The sequence below is a fragment of the Chrysemys picta genome, chromosome 9 (assembly GCF_011386835.1).
Source record: "Chrysemys picta bellii isolate R12L10 chromosome 9, ASM1138683v2, whole genome shotgun sequence".
NCBI lineage: Eukaryota > Metazoa > Chordata > Testudines > Emydidae > Chrysemys > Chrysemys picta.
In genome coordinates this window covers 57,276,652-57,298,156 of record NC_088799.1, presented here as the reverse complement: position 1 = coordinate 57,298,156, position 21,505 = coordinate 57,276,652, and the positions used below count along the sequence as shown (strand labels likewise).

The window sequence follows — 21,505 nt, the reverse complement described above, 5'->3', positions numbered from 1 at the left end:
AGATAAGCCAGTGTGTGTGAATCAGCTCTTGTTTGCGGACCCATCCCTCCCGGGTAATTGCCTTCCTGCTAACTAGGATGCTTATTTTTAACAATCCCCTTTCATTCGGGTTAGCAAATCTGGTGCTCACGAGTGCAGAGAAACTGATGACACCATCTAGAGGCAGGCTGGCCCTGTGCAAACACCCCTCCTCTACACATAGCTCTGTCAAAGACTCACCAGGCTGAGCCCCACAAACTCAGTCCAGCTATGGCTCAACTCCCCCTCTGAAACCAGGCCTCTACTAGAGAAAGGCTTTGCAGCCTGCCAATGAAAAGTGCTATAGAAAAGCAAACTATCAACAGCATCCCTTGCACCCTCCCAAGCCAAGTGCTTGACAGCTCCTTGTATCACAGTGAAATAGACAAGATGGGCCTGCTGCGGTGGAGAGAGAGGAGAGAATCTTATCATGAAACCCAGGGTTTAGTGGGTTTCTTGACCTAATGTCTGTGAAAGCAAACACACTGTTAACTTGTCACAGGGCTCCAATCCGTCAATTTGTCTTGGAAAGAGCAATATATGGCAAATCATGACATGTTATGCCCTGTCTTTCTTCTCTGTATGTTAATAAAACATTTTCATGTTTGATAGGGAAGACTCTGGCTGTCCCTTATCATTGGGCAGCAGCCCTGGGAAGTCTGCTAAATACTTAATAGAGGGTCAACTGGTTCCCGTGACTCTTGTGTTCATTTGGCGACTGCAGACATTGCACACACCCCTCTAAACACGCTCCCCTGGGCTAGCATCTTGGCAAATGTCAGCCATCGAAAGGATTAAGAATGGCTTCATTTATGATAAAATAAAGGCTGGAGGGCAGCAGATAAACTTTAGGCAACATTAGGCCACATTGCACTTGGTATATACTGCAATGGGCTTGCTGGGCTCAGGCTGCAGGGCCTGAAATAGCTGTGTGAGCGTTCTCACTAGGGTGAGGCGCAGACTCAGAGAACCCCACCCCCTCACCAGGTCTCAGAACCTGGATTTCAGCCTGAGAGGGAATGCCTACACTGCTATTTTTAGCTCCACCCAAGACCTGTAAGCCTGAGTCAATTGATCCAGGCTCTGAGATGGTGCTGCAGGTTTTTCTTTGCAGTGAAACCATACCTATGTAGTGGAGTTCCTCTGCAGACAGTGTTACATTAGGTTACACGCAGGAGGTTTTCTCCAGAACTCTAAGAACTAAAATCTTATTTTTTTTTATTTATGGAAAAGAAAACTTAATTTCTGCAGAAACTGCTGTGTGCACAGAGAAGTGCTGGACCTGCGGGCAGGCCTGCTACAGGCTCAGTCCATACACTGACTCTCCCTTAGATTGGAGCTGAAAACCCTGCTTCGATGGAAATGATTACAAAAATACAGTTTAAAGCTGTGCGGAAAGCCTTTTAGCCGGCCAGAGCCTGAGTTCAGCGTTGTCAGCTCCTCCTGCTGGCAATTCTAATGTCATGAGTTCCTCACTCTTCCTTAACATTCAACTACTACTAATAGACTCATGGGCTGGGAGAGGTCACCAAGCCTGAATGTGAGGCGATGAGTCATCCCTGAGCTAGAGCCTGATGAAGTTGCATGTGGTGATGAGTCATCCCTGTGCTAGGCTCCTGCCAGTCCTCAAGCCAGGAGCTGGTCCAGTGATTCTCAGGGACCATCCCCATCACAATTTCTGCCAGTTTGAGCAGACTGACCCTGGTCAGGCTCAATGGCCAAGGTGGATTTCATAATGCCAGCTGGTACCCTCTACAAGCAAAATGACATTTCCAGGCTCCCCCACCACTGAGATGGCAGAGCTAGTTCAAGGTCTCCAGAATCAAGGGGCCCAGCTACAATGGGAAAACATCTTCCTAGGATCCCAGATCCCAGCAATCCCGGGCCCCCTTGTGCTGTCAGCGAAAAGAGCCCAAGATCTAGGCCCAAAGCTCCCATTACCAGAGAGCTGATGGGAACCATTGGAAGTTTCAGGGTTTCTCAAGCAATGTCACCTACTGTTCCTGGTGATGTTCTACCCAAAGAACCAAACCAGAGTAGGGATTGTCATCAGCTTATTGAGAGGCGAAGCACTGGATTGGGCATTGCCACTCCTTGGGGGCGGGGGATGGGACACAATTTTCAATGACTTTGATGAATTTGTGTCTTTTCACTCATGTTTGATGACCCAAACTCTGCCCGCTCTGCCGAAGTTGCCCTGCAGTTGAGACAAGGCCCCTGTTGCAGCCTACGCCACCCACTTCTGTCCCCAGGTAGCTGACAAAGCCTGGAATGAAGCAGTGCAGCTTTACTACTTCTGGCTAGGCTTGAAGGATGAGATTAAAAATGTGATATCTACCAATGTGATATAGTCCATCATGTGCCAGCAATGCCCCTCTGCCATGTACATTGGTCAAACCGGACAGTCTCTATGCAAAAGAATAAATGGACCCAAATCTGACATCAAGAATTATAACATTCAAAAACCAGTAGGAGAACAATCTCCCTGGACACTCAATAATAGACTTAAAAGTGGCATTTCTTCAACAACAAAAATTCAAAAACAGACTCCAACAAGAAACTGCAGAACTGGAATTAATTTGCAAACTGAACACCATTAAATTAGACCTGAATAAAGACTGAGAGTGGATGGGTCACTACAAAAACTAATTTCCCCCTGCTGATACTCACATCTTCTTATCAACTGTTTGAAATGGGCCACCTTAATTATATTGGCCTCATTAGCACTACAAAAGTGATTGTTGAGAATAGCCCACTTCCACCTTAATTGAATTGGCTCGTTAGCAGTGACCCCCCACTTGGTAAGGCAACTCTCATCTTTTCATATGCTGTGTATTTATACCTCCCTACTGTATTTTCCACTCCATGCATCTGATGAAGTGGGTTTTAGCCCACGAAAGCTTATGCCCAAATAAATGTGTTAGTCTCTAAGGTGCCACAAGGACTACGCGTTCTTTTTATTAAAAATGAACTAGCCCAGGTCAACCCGCACCACTGCATTGTTCCCCTTCATTGACTTGTGTTGTGTATCCAAATTGACAATTGACTGTTCGATGCCAGGAAAGAAGGAAGGTGTGTGCTCAGCCCCACCTGGCCCTGCCCTATTCCTGTCCCTCTCCCCCTGCCCCCATGCAATCACTGGACCTGAACCCATGCAGGTAGACATGACATGAACATGACCTCAGATCAAGAGAAGGAATAGCATTTTCTCAATGGCCTATGCCTGTACAGTGGAGAACGAGGCCACTTTGCCATCAGGTGCTCCCTGAAGTCCTGTCCCATGGGTAGTCTGGGAAAACATGCAGGTCCAGCCTCATGCGAGGGGACGTGGCTGGCCAGAACGACAGACCCTCTCTGCTACCTATCCTAACGGCCGCAGACAATGGCCAATCTCACTTTCTGATCAAGCTCCGACTTTGAGGCCTGTCTACACCCAAAGCAAGCTGCACACAGCTCGCACTGATAGATTCTGGAGCCTCTGGTAATTTCATGGACACTAAATTTGCTAAACAAACCACCTGCTGGTGCAAAGGAAGCTTATCCACAACTTGGTGGAGGCAATCAATGGCAGCTTGCTGTCCTCGAGCCTGGTCATCTCTGAGACACCCCTTCAAGTTGTAATTCAAGACCACACTACGTTGGGGAAGAGTCAGCATGGCTTTTGAAAGGGAAATCACGTCTCACCCATTTACTAGATTTCTTTGAGGGGGGCCACAAACGTGGACAAGGATGATCTAGTGGATATAGTGTATTCAGACTTCCAAAAAGCCTTTGACAAGATCCCTCACCAAAGGCTCTTAAGCAAAGTAAAACAGTCATGGCGTAAGAGGAAAGGTCCTCCCATGGAGCAGTTAGTGATTACAAGATAGGAAACAAAGGGTAGGAATGAATGTCAGTTTTCACAGTGGAGAAATGTAAATATTGGGGTCCCTGAAGGATCTGTACTGGCACCAGTTCTGTTCAAAGCACTTTCCAAAGGACATCAGCATTATCATCCCCATTTTACAGTTGGGTAAACTGAGGCACAGAGAGGGGAAGGGACTTGGCCAAGGTCACCCAGCAGGTAAGTGGCAGGATAGAACCCAGGTCTGCTGAGTCACGGTCCAGTGTGCTCTCCCCTAGGCCGCACTGCCTTTGGGGGCAAAGGACGTTAACTCTCCTGGGGGATGAGACAGAGACTGGAAGGCAGGCTCTTGGTGGGTAAAAGAAGGATCAGACTCTTCTGTTTTAAAATACATGGAGCTTGATTCTTCTCACCTTTACCACAGGTGAAAATGAGGATTTCAAACAGTGCAAAGGAGATCGGAGTCAGGCAGACAGACTGGTAAATGGTTCAGCCTCCATACGGATTCTGTTACTGATTTGGAATCCAAACTGAATTGATTTATTGTAACGGAATCACATCTGTTCTCCTTGTACATTATACATAATGTATGCTGCTCGGGATAAGCCACGCCCCACGTGAAGCCTAATGATACATTCTCTGCTGTTGTAATGAATGAGCAGAGTGCCCGTTTGATAATTAAACAAATGGGATCATGATAAACCCACAACCGCTGGTGGTGGATTTTCCTTGTGCACCAAGAGCTCAATCAAGGGAATCGGACACAACTTCCCCCTTGCTTTCTGAACTGACGCTTTTTAAAAAACACGCACATGCTCACAAGAAAGGCGCAAACAGACACAAGGAGGGTGGGAACTGCACATTCATTGGACTGATGAAATCTTAATGCTCTTATTACTCTGGTCTTTGCAGCTACCCTTCCAACACCATGAAGTCATATTCAGTTTCTCCCAAGGGGTTGGTAAAGGGTTAGGTGGAAGTCATCAAGGCACCCCAAAAGTGGAAGAAGTGTGGAAATGTAAGAAGTTTAGAGAAAAGGGATGAAAGATGAAAAATTAGCATCAGATTTCAAACACTGCAGAGGGTTGGAGGTGCTTTGATCTGGGGGATTTGTGCAGACTCAGATCCTGAAGTGAATTTGAGGTTGTGGAGATTTCTAAGGGTGAGAATGGAAGTGTAGTGGGGACTGCTGACCTGAGAAAATTTTGGGAAACCCCTTTCTTTTTCTGGATCAGTGGCAGGTCTGAATGTAGTGAAAGGCAAGCAGGACTGAACCTTACAGCATTTATTAGAGAAATTACACAGTTTGCTTCAAGTTTGTCATAAAAAAATAAAACCTCTTTCAACAGGGGCATTAAACATAAATGAACAATATATACATGTCCATTCCGTACTCCAGCAGCTGCAGGGGCTAGTCCATTTCCGCCTCTCTTTGGGCCTTGTATTCCTTTACGCTCGCCTGCAAATGAGATCAAATGACCAATGTCAATGCTGTATGTTTGATTAATTAAATCACAGCCAGGCCCATGCCCACACCTGAGGAGCTTTGAGAGGCTCTCTGGTTCTGAACATACTGTCCCGGGCAGAGTAAGACAAGAAAAGTGCAACATTTTAATGTGACTGAGGCTCCTGCTTGAAAAGGCTGGAGGGTCTAGGAGGACCAAAGGGTGGGGAAGGAAACCGATGAGCTTTAGGTGCTCTGAGAAATGGTTGCATTTTATTTCTGATCACAGCCTTGGATCACTGTAAGGGAGGTGAGGCAGCGCCCACAGGAGTAGCCCCAAGATCAGCCTGCCTATTGACACAGATGCTTTACGGATTACAGCAGCATGTTTGAAAGAGAACAAATTCAGGGCCCATTTTTGACCCCACTGAGGTCACTGCCACTGCATCAGGCCCTTCCTTCAAAGAGCACAGGTCCACATTCATTAGGGTTGGGGGGAGCAGATTATTACACCAGCTTATTGCTGATTGATCCCAAACTTATTCTCGTAGCCCTGCTGCATCCAGGTTCCATATGCACCACTTACACCCAAACCACCCTTCACACTGGCATTCTTACATCCCTACCACACCAAATTGTCTCTATGATGCACTAGCTGCTCTCTGCCACAAACAGGATTACTGAGCCTCTGGTGGCTTTCCAAATCCTATCCCCCCGGTATGGTAGAAAAAACACTTTTTCCAAGATGATGGGGAAACCCCTTGGATGCGGAATGCAGATTTGTGCATTCTCTGCGCTTCACTTTACACTGCAGTAAAATGTAACGAACAGGGTGAAATAGCAATATTTTGCATTTAACTTGTACAGCAACTTTCATCTGAGGATCCCAAAGCACTCTACAAACACTACTTGCTTCTCAGAACCTCCCTTTCAGAGGCAGGCGAAGTGTCATTTTAGAGATGGGGAAACCGAGTCACACAGAGGTGAAGTGACTTCCCCAAGGTCACACAGTGATTCAGTGTCAGAGCTGGTCAGAGAGCCCAAGTCTGCTGACTCCCAGTTCTACTTCTCTAACTACTACAACTGGCTGCCTCCAAATATGTGCAGATCTTGCAAGAAGAGCGAGGGGGGGATCGGTTAACATCTGCAGCCATGGACATGTTAGTGCCTCTGTCATTCAATCAATGCAGCCAGCTATTTCTCTCCTTCACAGACCACAGAGAGGAGGAGCCCAGAGTCATTCTACCATGAAGCAGTTACCTCACCTCAAACTTGCTAAGCACGTGCTGGCAGACGTCCATCAGTTCTGTCAGTCCTCTCCGGAATGGCTCAATGGCCAGGATCCCCCCTTCAGAAAAGGAGAAGCATTCACAGAAAGCATGGCTGGCTCCAGTATTGGACATGGGGCCCTTCCCCTCCTAACCCAGCTCAGTAGTGACCAACCATCATACACCTCTTTGGCAGCCCCTGTGATGAGGTGAGGATCTTAGGCCAGCAGCCATGTCATGCTCCCTCCCACTCCCATCAGCAGTCTGAGAAGATCATACAAGGACTGAATGGAGGCTTGAAATGGTGTCTCAGAGCCCCAAGTCCAGGCTGAAGCCCTTTGGCAGGGGACAGCGTAGGGGAAGCTTGCCCTGCAGTTTGTGCTGTGGACAGACATAGGGCTCCGCTCTCCCGGGCCAGCAATCCAGCACTTTGCAGTAATTCTTCAAAAAATTAAAAAGTCATGTAGCACAACTTGGCCATTTCCAGTGGCTCTGCTCTTCTACGCAACCGACACTCAAGGCCTACAGGAGAGGGGACCTGTGAGCTGGGAACCAAGTTAGAGGCTCTGGCTGGGTTCTACAAACTATTCAGAGGGAAAATTGTGAGGTAGGTATGGAAATGGAGCCGCTCATCAGCCTCGCTCTTGCAATGGCAGATACAATCCCAGGCGAGTCCTGCAGGCTGCCCTTTGGTGTGGACATCAGGATAGGATGGGGGGAATTCAGAGTATGGCACCTGGAGGGCACCCTGCTGCATAGAGCACTTGCGGTGCTATTCACCCCAGGAATTAGCAATATCTGCCCATTAAACTGTGTAACAGACTTGATCTGTTGTTTAGTGTGTAATGTAACAAGTTTTGTGTGAAGATCTAACTTGGAGGGGGCACCCGGGAGCGAACTAGGGGGTGATGCTAGGTGGATGCCCAGGACTGAGTGAGGCTTTGGGACCACAACTCCCCAGGCTTGCTGATTACTACAGAGGCCACGTCTGGGCTCTGCAGTGGGGGATGACGGAGACCAGCTCTATCATTGCTACTCAAGCTGCACTGATCATGGATGGTGATTGCAACTGCCCTGTAGAATGCTGGAACCAACGACACACAGAGGGAGGGAGAAAGACTTCATGGGCTGGCAGATCCATGGTTTCAGGGCCTGACATGGCAAGGGACAGCTGACCAGGGAAGCCCAACTGCATTCCTACCTCTGGTCTGGATCCGGAAGTTGATTTTGCTTTCAGATGGGTGGGTGATGCTGTAACCACAAAACTCCACTTCAGAGCTACAGGAGAAACAGAAGCAGGAAGCACAAGTGGGCTCTCAGAATCAGCAGAAAGCCAACTGCAGAGACACTCATGTTTAGGAAGCCTCTGAAGCAAGCAGACCTGCGATGCATCTTGGTCTCACGTGTTTCAAAAGCAATCACTTCCCATCACCCACAGCTCTCTGAGAGAGGCGTGCAGAGGAAAAGGTGTGCTTCTGTGGGGTGGGCTGGATCCTAAAGTGGGCAGGGTATGGAACAAGATAAACATCCCCTGCCTTTTCTATGTTGTGGATGGATTTCACGCCTGCCCAGACCCAAACTTGAGACCAGTCAAGTGATTGCCCTGGCTTTAGCAGCTGAAAGAAAGCATGGCCTAACGGTTACAGCACTGGTTTGCTGATGGCGATTTATCATGAGCAGCTTACAAGACTATCACAATTTGTTCTTTGAAATTATCAAATGAAAAGCCCTCTTCCTGAATACTTCTAGAGCTGGAACTCATGACAAGAAGTTCCTCATAAATATTCATTACTGGATAGTTTGGATAGGGTCACGTAAGTCAGGAGATACTATTCTTTTGACTGCATGAGCATACGAATCAGGCTCCCAGTGCGAATATTTGTATTTGCAAGTTCAAAATAAGATTCTCTAATACTCACTTGAACACTGGCTGTTTCCACTCTCAGGCCTGACAGTAAACTTGTTCCCAAAGGGGCAGAGATGCAGTCAAAGTACATTTGTTTAAAGAACTCAAGTATGGAGATTTGCAATATTCATCTGGCTTCAGAAGTGCCAGAGGTGCTAGATCAGAAGTCTAGGGACAGCAAACATAGCCCTGAGGTGGTACCAGTTATCACAGGGACTCCACTTACTTTTTCATGATCATGTAACGGAGGGAGTTGCCAAATGTGTGGTCCTCATCATGTAACACAAATGTGACGCAGTTTCCATCTGTCCCATCTGCCTGGACCTGCCAGAGACAGGAAAGCAAGAGGAGCACAAGAATATGGTTATATCTCCAGACTATTTAAACTCCTCCTGAAGTAATTAAGGCCAGGCCTAAACTAGAAAAATGACTCACTTCTGATGACTGGTGTCAGCAACAGGTTCACCCACCCATGGTATGACTGAAAGCATAGACCTGGACAACTATGTTCATCATTGTTCATCTATGTTCATCACTGAGTTAGAAAACAGTGGTTGAGATTTGCCAAGAGCTTGTTTTTGGAGAAACGCCACAGCTGGAGTATGGGCCCACCACATAAATCTGGTGTGAAAAAAAATATAAAGCCAGAGCCTTCCTCTTAGAACCCAGGGATTTCTAGGCTGCCAGATAGATGAAGGCTAGATATACTGCACGATAGAAAAGCTGGGAATTATTATTATATGCACAGTCAAAGGGTTGGTGTTATCTTAGGTTCTGATCCTTCCATTCCTTGCATACCCAAAGGTCCCAGCCTTCAAAGGGAATTTTGGGAGCATGAGTACAGGATCCCACCCTCAACGACCTTTAATACCAAGCCGTTCTTGGATCTCATTCACTGGGAGTCACATTCCAGACCCAACAATAGACTCATAGACTTTAAGGTGAGAAGGGACCATTATGATCTTCTAGTCTGACCTCCTGCATAATGCAGGCCACAGAATCTCACCCACCCACTCCTGTAACAAGCCCCGGCCCTATGTCTGAGCTATTGAAGTCCTCAACTTGTGGTTTAAAGACTTCAAGGTGCAGAGAATCCTCCAGCAAGTGACCTGTGCCCCACGCTGCAAAGAAAGGCGAAAAAACCCCAGGCCCTCTGCCAATCTGCCCTGGAGGAAAATTCCTTCCTGACCCCAAATATGGGCAAGACTCATCAGCCAGACACCCAGGAAAGAATTCTCTGTAGTAACTCAGATCCCACCCTGTCTAGTGTCCCATCACAGACCATTGGGCATATTTACCGCTAATAGTCAAAGATCAATTAATTGCCAAAATTAGGCTATCCCATCATATCCCTTCCATAAATTTATCAAGCTTAGTCTTGAAGCCAGATATGCCTTTTGCCTCCACTGCTCCCCTTGTAAGGCTATTCCAGAACTTCACTCCTCTGATGGTTAGAAACCTTTGCCTAATTTCAAGTCTAAACTTCCTGATGGCCAGTTTATATCCATTTGTTCTTGTATCAACATTGGTACTGATCTTAAATAATTCCTCTCACTCCCTGATATTTATCCCTTGGATATATTTATAGAGAGCAATCATATCTCCCCTCAGCCTTCTTTTGGTTGGGTTAAACAAGCCAAGCTCTTTGAGTCTCCTTTCATAAGACAGGTTTTCCATTCCTCGGATCATCCTAGTAGCCCTTCTCTGTACTTGTTCCAGTTTGAATTCATCCTTCTTAAACATGGGAGACCAGAACTGCACACAATATTCCAAATGAGATCTAACCAGTGCCTTGTATAATGGTACTAACACCTCCTTATCTCTACTGGAAATACCTCGCCTGATGCATCCCAAGACCGCATTCGCTTTTTTCACAGCCATATCACATTGGCGGCTCATAGTCATCCTGTGATCAACCAATACTCCAAGGTCCTTCTCCTCCTCTGTTACTTCCAACTGATGTGTCCCCAGTTTATAACAAGAATTCTTGTTATTAATCCCTAAAAGCACAATCTTGCACTTTTCACTATTAAATTTCATCCTATTACTATTTTTCCAGTTTACAAGGTCATCCAGATCTTCCTGTAGGATATCCCAGTCCCTCTCTGTATTGGCAATACCTCCCAGCTTTGTGTCATCCGCAAATTTTATTAGCACATTCCCACTTTTTGTGCCAAGGTCAGTAATACAAAGATTAAATAACTGTGGAAACTGGCACCTAGAATGTAACAAGACTCTGCTTTTTTTCACTCAAGAGAAGGGGGAAATAGTCCCAGCATCTATTGCTGCTGGAGGAGTCATAGGGATACCAGTTGGGATCCATTGTGGGGAGAAAAAGGAGACTATCTAGGAATAATGGGATGAAATAAAAAGAAATAAGCAATGAGGTGAGACAGCAGGAAAAGCTTCCTAAAGGAGAAAGTTTGTTGTGAGGAGTCAGGCCAAGTCTATACTTACAAGCGTACAGCAGCACCGCTGCACCAATACAGCTGTGCCGCTGTTAGAGCGCTTGTGTAGAATCATAGAATATCAGAGTTGGAAGGGACCTCAAGAGGTCATCTAGTCCAACCCCCTGCTCAAAGCAGGACCAATTCCCAGCTAAATCATCCCAGCCAGGGCTTTGTCAAGCCGGGCCTTAAAAACCTCCAAGGGAGGAGACTCCACCACCTCCCTAGGTAACGCATTCCAGTGTTTCACCACCCTCCTAGTGAAATAGTTTTTCCTGATATCCAACCTGGACCTCCCCCACTGCAACTTGAGACCATTGCTCCTTGTTCTGTCATCTGCCACGACTGAGAACAGCCGAGCTCCATCCTCTTTGGAACCCCCCTTCAGGTAGTTGAAGGCTGCTATCAAATCCCCCCTCATTCTTCTCTTCTGGAGACTAAACAATCCCAGTTCCCTCAGCCTCTCCTCATAAGTCATGTGCTCCAGACCCCTAATCATTTTTGTTGCCCTCCGCTGGACTCTTTCCAATTTGTAGCCACGTTATGCTGATGGGAGAGGTCTCTCCCATCAACAATGAGCAGCAGTAGCCAGCAGGAGAGCTGGCGGCCACTTCTGGGACCGCGCAGAGCCAGGGAGCCTGCCTTAGCCCCAGGCCCTGCTGCGCCGCTTACCGGACTTTTAACTTTTACAACAGGCTACATAAAAAACACTAGCAAAGTCAGTACAAACTGAAATGACTTGTTTATACTGCTCTATATACTATACACTGAAATGTAAGTACAATATTTATATTCCAATTGATTCATTTTATAATTATATGGTATAAATGAGAAAGTCAGCAATTTTTCAGTAACAAGTGTGCTGTGACACTTCTGTATTTTTAGGTCTAGTTTTGTAAGCACGTAATTTTTAAATCATCAATTTGGTTTTCTCTGCACTGATTTCCATGTCATATTTTGTGGAGGTTTCATCCAATCATTTCACAAGGTTGGCAAGTTCATCTTCGCTGCCTGCCAGGCCATCAATGTCATCAGCAAACCGAAGATTTCAGATTGTTCGCCCCCCAGTGCTGACTGTGCATATGTGATCTTCTAGGGCATCAGTCATTACGCGCTCCAAGTAGATGTTGAACAGTGTGGGTGAAAGAAGGCAGCCTTGGTGCGAAACCACTCTCCTATTGTGACATTGATGAGAACTGCACTGCTGGCCTTGGCATACAGTTGTTTAATGGTAAGAATAAACTTACAACCAACATTGTACTTCTTCATAGTTGCCCAGAGAGCTTCGGAAGTGCCATACTCTGTCAAATACCTTCTTGAAGTCAACAAAGACGTGGCAGATGTCCTGCTGGTGTTGTAAGTACTTCTCACATAGAACATGAAGGTTGAAAATCTATTCTGTGGTACTTCTTCCAGCACGAAAGCCAGCCTGTTCTTCAGCAATGATATTCTCAGCTTGTGGCTTCAATCTGTTCAATATGACTTTCAACATCACTTTGCTGGGATGGCTAATTAAACTTATGGTCCGATAATTCTGACACAATTGCAGGTTGCCTTTCTTTGGCAGAGTGACTGTGTCCACGTGGAGGGCCACTCACCGGTCTGCCAGATCCTCTTGCAGAGCTTGGTGAGTACATCTATTACTATTTCTCCTCTGAATTTCATCAATTCGGCTGGGTTGTTGTCAATACCTGTAGCCTTTCCATTCTTGAGAGATTTCACAGCTGTCTCCACTTCTTCACGTACTATTGGAAAGTCATCCTCCTCTGTTGAATCTGGGCTGTCTAAGCTGATGACAAACAAATGTGATGGGATCAGCTCACATATCACTGTCAGTGGACTAGAGCTGGAGACTGTAAAACAGTTCAAGTATTTGGGGGCAATCATCCTCATAAGTCATGTGCTTCAGGCCCCTAATCATTTTTGTTGCCCTCCGTTGGACTCTTTCCAATTTTTCCACATTCTTCTTGTAGTGTGGGGCCCAAAACTGGACACAATACTCCAGATGAGGCCTCACCAATGCCGAATAAAGGGGAATGGATCACATCCCTCGATCTGCTGGCAATGCCCCTACTTATACAGCCCAAAATGCCGTTAGCCTTCTTGACAACAAGGGCACACTGTCGACTCATATCCAGCTTCTCATCCACTGTAACCCCTAGGTTCTTTTCTGCAGAACTGCTGCCTAGCCATTCGGTCCCTAGTCTGTAGCAGTGCATGGGATTCTTCCGTCCTAAGTGCAGGACTCTGCACTTGTCCTTGTTGAACCTCATCAGGTTTCTTTTGGCCCAATCCTCTAATTTGTCTAGGTCCTTCTGTATCCTATCCCTAGCCTCCAGCGTATCTACCACTCCTCCCAGTTTAGTGTCATCTGCAAACTTGCTGAGCGTGCAGTCCACGCCATCCTCCAGATCATTAATGAAGATATTGAACAAAATCTAGGGGGGAGGAATAGCTCAGTGGTTTGAGCATTGGCCTGCTAAACCCAGCGTTGTGAGTTCAATCCTTGAGGGGGGCCACCTAGGGATCTGGGGCAAAATCAGTACTTGGTCCTGCTAGGGAAGGCAGGGGGCTGGACTCGATGACCTTTCAGGATCCCTTCCAGTTCTAAGAGATATCCTATCTCCATTAATTTATTTATTTAATTTAAAACCGGCCCCAGGACTGACCCAGCTTTCTATCCACTTTATAGTCCATTCATCCAGCCCATACTTCTTTAACTTGCCAGCAAGAATACTGTGGGAGACCCTATCAAAAGCTTTGCTAAAGTCAAGGAATAACACATCCAGTGCTTTCCCCTCATCCACAGACCCAGTTAGCTCCTCATAGAAGGCAATTAGGTTAGTCAGGCATGACTTGCCCTTGGTGAATCCATGCTGACTGTTCCTGATCACTTTCTTCTCCTCTAAGTGCTTCAGAATTGATTCCTTGAGGACCTGCTCCATGATTTTTCCAGGGACTGAGGTGGGGCTGACTGGCCTGTAGTTCCCCGGATCCTCCTTTTTCCAGTCATTTGGGACCTCCCCCAATTACCATGAGTTTTCAAAGATAATGGTCAGTGGCTCTGCAATCACATCCGCCAACTCCTGTAGCACCCTCAGATGCAGCGCATCCGGCCCCATGGATTTGTGCTCATCCAGCTTTTCTAAATAGTCCTGAACCACTTCTTTCTTCACAGAGGGCTGGTCACCTCCTCCCCATGTTGTGCCGCCCAGTAAAGCAGTCTCGGAGCTGACCTTGTTCGTGAAGACAGAGGCAAAAAAAGCATTGAGTACATTAGCTTTTTCCACATCCTCTGTCACTAGGTTGCCTCCCTCATTCAGTAAGGTGCCCACACTTTCCTTGACTTTCTTCTTGTTGCTAACATACCTGAAGAAACCCTTCTTGTTACTCTAAACATCTCTTGCTAGCTGCAACTCCAAGTGTGTTTTGGCCTTCCTGATTTCACTCCTGCATGCCTGAGCAATATTTTTATACTCCTCCCTGGTCATTTGTCCAATCTTCCACTTCTTGTAAGCTTCATTTTTGTGTTTAAGATCAGCAAGGATTTCACTGTTAAGCCAAGCTGGGCGCCTGCCATATTTACTATTCTTTCTACATATCAGGATGGTTTGTACCTGCAACCTCAATAAGGATTCTTTAAAATACAGCCAGCTCTCCTGGACTCCTTTCCCCCTCATGTTAGTCTCCCAGGGGATCCTACCCATCAGTTCCCTGAGGGAGTCAAAGTCTGCTTTTCTGAAGTCCAGGGTCCGTATTCTGCTCTTATGTCCATTTCTGAAAATGCCACTTTTGTCTCCTCTCAATTTCTCCCTCCCTCCGCTGTTGGCTTGGGTTTTAACTTCATACCTGTGTCATTTAGCTCCATGAAATATGTTATACAAAATAAAGTGGCATCACATCCTGTGGTGCTGACAAGCATTAGATAGAGCTACTGATGTTTCTCTAAAGATCAGGGGTGAACTCTGAACTCAAAAACATCCTCCATTACCTTGTGACAAACAACCTAAAACAGCTATGTTCCTAGGTTCAAGAATTCTCTGTGCAAACATCCCACACTGCTGCCTGGGGAGGAGGGAAGCCCACTACAGAATCAATACTTACTAGGGCTGTCGATTAATCAGAGTTAATGCACGCGATTAAATCAAAAAAATTATTCGCAATTAAAAAAATTAATTGAAATTAATAGCAGTTTTAATTGCACTGTTTAATAAATTTCAATTGGTATTTTATTAAGATTTTGATTTTTGTACATTTTATACATTTTGTACATTATATTGCATTCTGTGTAACTGTTATCAACGTGTATATTTTTGATTACACTGGTCTACAATTTTTGAGAAGTCGTCTGCTTCAGAGATAAAATGTGCTATTTATTATGTATTTTGATGTCCTGAATTCAAATATGACAATTAAAACAACTGATTGGCTACTGTTTCTAAGATATTTAAGTTTTTACATTTTATGTCTATGTATATTGTGCAGATAGTAGAGTTTTAATCATAAATTGTAAACCTAGGTCTTTTCTTGTGTTTATGGTTGCTTTACATGATAATATTTCACCTGTCCTGTTTATGTAACACTTTAAAAATCAGCAAAAGGGTTATATAAATCAAATTTATTATGAAACAAAAGGCAAAAAACTATTCTGTACATAGTTTAGTCCTATTCAGTGTCTACTCGGCGCTTCTTGGCTTGTCTCTTGTATTCATTAAATGGAGCATCTCTTGTTACTGTCCAGCAATAGTCTGCAAGCATTGATGGGCTCCATTTGCCCTGATAGCGTTTCTCCATTGTTGCAATGTCCTGGTGAAATCGCTCGCTATGCTCGTTGCTCACTGCTCCGCAGTTCGGTGGAAAAAAAATCTAGATGAGAGTGCAAAAAATGTATCTTTAGTGACATGTTGCAACCAAGGCTTTTGTATGCCTTGAGGAGGTTTTCCACCAACAACCTGTAGTTGTCTGCCTTGTTGTTTCCGAGAAAATGTATTGCCACTAACTGGAAGGCTTTCCATGCTGTCTTTTCCTTGCCACGCAGTGCATGGTCAAATGCATCATCTCGAAGAAGTTCACGAATCTGAGGACCAACAAAGACACCTTCCTTTATCTTAGCTTCACTTAACCTTGGACATTTTCCACGGAGGTACTTGAAAGCTGCTTGTGTTTTGTCAATGGCCTTGACAAAGTTCTTCATCAGACCCAGCTTGATGTGTAAGGGTGATAACAAAATCTTCCTTGATTCAACAAGTGGTGGATGCTGAACACTTTTCCTCCCAGGCGCCAATGACTGTCAGAGTGGCCAATCTTTCTTGACGTAGTGGGAATCTCTTGCACGACTATCCCATTCGCAGAGAAAACAGCAGTACTTTGTGTATCCAGTCTGCAGACCAAGCAAGAGAACAACAACCTTCAAATCGCCACAAAGCTGCCACTGATGTTGGTCATAGTTTATGCACCTCAAAAGTTGTTTCATGTTGTCATAGATTTCCTTCATATGGACTGCATGACCAACTGGAATTGATGGCAAAACATTGCCATTATGCAGTAAAACAGCTTTAAGACTCGTCTTCGATGAATCAATGAACAGTCTCCACTCATCTGGATCGTGAACCATGTTGAGGGCTGCCATCACACCATCGTTGTTGTTGCAGGCTACAAGATCACCTTACATGAAGAAGAATGGGACAAGATCCTTTTAACGGTCACGGAACATGGAAACCCTAACATCACCTGCCAGGAGATTCCACTGCTGTAGTCTGGAGCCCAACAGCTCTGCCTTACTCTTGGGTAGTTCCAAATCCCTGACAAGGTCATTCAGTTCACCTTGTGTTATGAGGTGTGGTTCAGAGGAGGAGAATGGGAGAAAATGTGGGTCCTGTGACATTGATGGTTCAGGACCAGAAGTTTCATCCTCTTCCTCTTCCTCGTCTGACTCAAGTGAGAATGATTCTGGTGCATCAGGAACCGGTAGTCCTTCTCCGTGGGGTACTGGGCGTATAGTTGATGGAATGTTTGGATAATGCACAGTCCACTTTTTCTTCTTTGACACACCTTTCCCAACTGGAGGCACCATGCAGAAGTAACAATTGCTGGTATGATCTGTTGGCTCTCTCCAAATCATTGGCACTGCAAAAGCCATAGATTTCCTTTTCCTGTTCAACCACTGGTGAAGATTTGTTGCACAAGTGTTGCAGCATATGTGTGGGGACCACCTGTTGTCCTGATCTCCAATTTTGCAGCCAAAATAAAGGTGATAGGCTTTCTTAACCATTGTGGTTATACTGCACTTTTGTGATGCAAAAGTTACTTCACCACAAACATAGCAGAAGTTATCTGCACTGTTCACACAAGTACGAGGCATCTCTGCTCGCTTTGGCTAAACAGAAATGTGTCCCTTTGCAAAATCAAACACTGACAAAGAAGAGAGTATGACACTGTATGATTTCTAGAGCTGATATAGGGCAATTTGTTCAGCAGAGTGATGTAAGCTTCGTTATGATTGCATCACCCATGACTTCTAGGAATAACATGATGTAATTCATATCATGTTTGACGCAATACCAGCTTCAGATTGCATCATTCATTGTTTTGCCTAAAAAGCAAGTACTGTCCAAACCCAGTCATAGATTTATTCACAGATCCAGTCAAAGATGTATTTTAGTCATTACTGGTTTAAATTGAGATCCCTTCCCTTTATAACTCACTTATCCTCCACCATTCCCAAGTCAAGGGTCGTATATACTGACCCAATAGCATATCTTGAAAACTAGAACCAATCAACAATTTTAAGCATCATTTTCATTCTCAGTGACCCAGAATTAGTAAAGTTTGACTACATTTATTTCAGAAGCATTTTGGCTGTAGAGCAGTGTTATAAATATCTACACTGTAAAAATGATAAACAAAAGAAACAGTATTTTTCAATTCACCTCATACAAGTACTGTAGTGCAATCTCTGTCGTGAAAATGCAACTTACAAATGTACATTTTTTTGATACATAACTGCGCTCAAAAACAAAACAATGTAAAACTTCAAAGCCTACAAATCCACTCAATCCTACTCCTTTTTTAGCCAATCACAAGCAGACAAATAAGTTTGTTTACATTTACAGGAGATAATGCTGCCCTCTTCTTATTTACAATGTCATCCGAAAGTGAGAACAGGCATTTGCTTGGCACTTTTGTAGCCGGCATTGCAAGGTATTTACGTGCCAGATATGCTAAACAGAAGTCTTAAAAGAGTAACACTCTGATGCGGAAACTACAGAACCTGAACCACCAAAACCAAAAACAACCTTCTGCTGGTGGCATCTGACTCAGATAATGAAAATGAACATTCATCGGTCCATATTGTTTTGGATTGTTATCGAGCAGAACCCGTCATCAGCACAGATCCATGTCCTCTCGAACGGTGGTTGAAACATGAAGGGACATACGAATCATTAGTGCGTCTGCACGTAAATATCTTGCAATGCCGGCTACAACAGTGCCATGTGAACGCCTGTTCTCACTTTCAGGTGACATTGTAAACAAGAAACATTATCTCCTGCAAATGTAAACAAACTTGTTCGTCTTAGCGATGGGCTGAACAAGAAGTATGACTGAGTGGACTTGCAGCCTCTAAAATTTTACATTGTTTTATTTTTGAATGCAGTTTTTTTTTACATAATTCTACATTTGTAAGTTCAACTTCCATGATACAGGAATTGCATTACAGTACTTGTATTAGGCAAATTGAAAAATACCTTTTTTCTTTTGTTTTTTTACAGTGCAAATACTTGTAATAAAAAATAAATATAAAGGGAGGACTGTACACTTTGTATTCTATGTTGTAATTGAAATCAATATATTTGAAAATGTAGAAAACATCCAAAAATATTTAAATAAACGGTATTATATTAATTTTTTTAATCGCGCAATTAATTGCAATTAAATTTTTTAATCACTTGACAGCCCTAGTACTTACCCCTTCTATCTATCTCAGGCATTATACAGACCTCTCACTGCAGCATCTGAGCACCTTACAGTCTTTAATATAGTTATGCTCCCAACGCCCTGGGAAGTAAGGCAGTGCTATTATCCTTATTGTAGAGATGGGGAATTGTGGTCCAGAGAGATTAAGCAACTGGCCCAAGGTTATACAGAGAGTCTGTAAAAGAGCAGGGAACTGAACTTCGTTTGCTCAAATCCTAGGCGGGTGCTCTAACCACCATCCCTCCTCAGACATCCCTTAGACTGCATAGCCCACCTGCCATATAGATGGTCCACTGGATTCAAGCTCTGTATCTCAAGAGAGGGCAAGTGAAGGGGCAAATAATGGCTGTTTGCCATAGCACTACCTAACCCCAAATAAAACCAATCCAGGGCCTCACCCAGTATACAACTTCATACTGACCATATCTCTGTTCAGCCTGACCTGGTTCCCTGCCTGTTCTGTGAAACAATGAGAGCAGCAGAGAGCAGGCATCACAACTCCTGAAGAAGCCACACTGCCAGGAAGCTGGGCTGTGGAGATGGCAGAAGGGAGTGACTTCTGTGCCAATGGCAGCTGTCTCCAGCAGCTCTCCTATGACCTATACATTCATCAAGGACCTATGGATTTTTGGAGATGGGGACCTCCTGCCGCTTCTGTGAATCCCCGATAGAAAGATTTCTTCCCCGATGTCTGATTAACCCTTGCAGGAAAACACTGAGCCCAATTCACTGCTATGCAAGATGGGAGAGCCCATTATTAAATAACCTTCTCTTTGTTAAGATCAAGCACCTTGTGTCTATCACTGTAAGGCAGGTTTTCTAATCCTTTAATCATTCACATGGCTCTTCGCTGAACGCTCTTCAATTTATTAACATCCTTCTTGACTCCCTTTCTCCAAACCACACTGCAAATCAAGCATAAAATGTTCTTAATTATAAACAACACATCTGCTGTTACCAACAGCCAATACTTAGAACTAAATTATACAGAGGAAGTTTGCAGCATTAATTGTAATGGAGGCTCAAGCTGAATGTAGAGAGATGAAAACTCTGAATGGGATTGGCTGAAGATCAGTAACAGGTTGGTGGCTCCTCTACTGCTCTGTAGCTATGCCACATCTTATCTTCTTCTGAAGGATACTCTTGCTTTCTGGCCTCAGTTGCAGGGCACGATTAGCTAATTTTTAACAGAGCGGTGGGCTGTGGAGGCAAAAGGTCCTAGCAAAACCAGAAGTGTGGCCTTACACTGAAGGAGACTTGAAATCTTATTACTACTGAACATTTAAATTGCAGTAGTGCCTAGCTTTGACCAAGCTAGGATCCATTGTGCTAGGTACTGTACAAATATAGTATGACTGACAATCTGGGCCCTGCTCATCAAAGGGATTTAGGCACCTAATTCCCAATGGGAAATCAATGGGAGTTAGGTGCCTAAATAGCTTTGGGGATCTGCGTCTTACAGGCTAGAAGAAAAGACAACAGGTGATGAGACAACTAAGTAGGTGGGGAAGGGGGGGAACAGCGTTTCCAACTGTCTAGAATCACAAGTGTTTTTCTTAAAGCCCCAGCTTCTAGATTCACATGATTTTGTGAGAACCTGTTTTCATTTCCAAAGAAAAGTAAAGTTTCTAGTGCTCATGGCAGTAGAGAAAGCTTGAAAACGTGAGCCTCAAAAAAGGCTCAAAACCCAGAAAGAAAATAAAAAGAACCCACATTTTCTAGATTTTAAAATCTCATGATTTTGGGGAGGAGCTCAACTCATGTTTGAAGGGCTGGGGGTGGCAGTACTGGGGTATGGAGGCTGGGGGGACACAAATAAAACAGCATTTTAGCACAGATCTGGGTGTAAGTCCCAGTTTTGCCACAGGCTCCCTGGGGCAATCATCACTCACTCCAGTGCCTCAGACCCAGTCCCCATCTGCAGAACAGAGACAACGCGCCTTTTCTCTCTGAATCCAGGAACGTAGGTGGGCTCTCAGATATTCCAGCCATGGGAGCCAGATAAAGATCGAGCTAGGCAGAAAACAGGGCCACCCATGAAAGCAGTCCCAGGCCCACGGAAGCTGAGGGATTTGGAAACAGCACACCCTGTGGGCTACATACGGGAAACAGTGGGTCACCACGTGGCATTTCTGCCACAAGCCTGAGCCCCCCAGCCTGCCTCCCTAATGCTCTTAGCATCCAGCCAGGAAGCACAGCAGAACCAGGAAACCCAGGGAGCCCTGGCCTCTCAGACACTCACCATCTCAAGCACCGGCTTCCTCTCCACCTCTTCAGCCATTGCTGCCTGGGAGGAATTCCCTTCCTCCTCCTCCTCCGACACTGCTAAGGGATTCTGGGGGTTGTAGTCCAACCCTAGTGAAGTGGGCAAACAAGGAAGATTTTGGTGTGCTCTGAAATCACTTTCCCGGCATTGCCAAATTGGAGTCTCTCTATATTTGTTGTGTTTCTTAAAGCCCGCAGCTCCTGGGGTCCCGTGATTGCCTGAGAATTTCAGCTTTCAGTGTTTTTTAAATAAGTTTCTAGCCCTCTGTTGAAGAGAAAAGCTTGGAAATGTGACCTGAGTGCAGCCTAAAGGTTCAAAACTCAGTAATGTGTTAAAAA

General features: G+C 45.0%; 1 protein-coding gene across 2 annotated transcripts; it reads right to left on the bottom strand.

The window, feature by feature from the left end:
• Window positions 1-5,132: 5,132 nt before the first annotated feature.
• LOC101933940 (DNA-directed RNA polymerases I and III subunit RPAC2-like) lies at window positions 5,133-21,249 on the bottom strand. 2 transcript variants are annotated; one of them, XM_024111879.3, is made up of 6 exons: window positions 21,144-21,249; window positions 19,692-19,806; window positions 8,707-8,804; window positions 7,776-7,852; window positions 6,572-6,654; window positions 5,133-5,321 (listed from the first exon to the last, which is right to left on the bottom strand). In XM_024111879.3, exons 2-6 carry the CDS (start codon window positions 19,734-19,736, stop codon window positions 5,274-5,276), a joined length of 351 nt encoding a protein of 116 aa, XP_023967647.1. In that variant the 5' UTR covers window positions 19,737-19,806; window positions 21,144-21,249; the 3' UTR covers window positions 5,133-5,273. The 2 variants fall into 2 exon arrangements, with proteins under 2 accessions (XP_023967647.1, XP_065412338.1); XM_065556266.1 differs by having other exon boundaries at window positions 6,572-6,658; window positions 7,777-7,852.
• Between the last annotated feature and the right edge of the window lie 256 nt (window positions 21,250-21,505).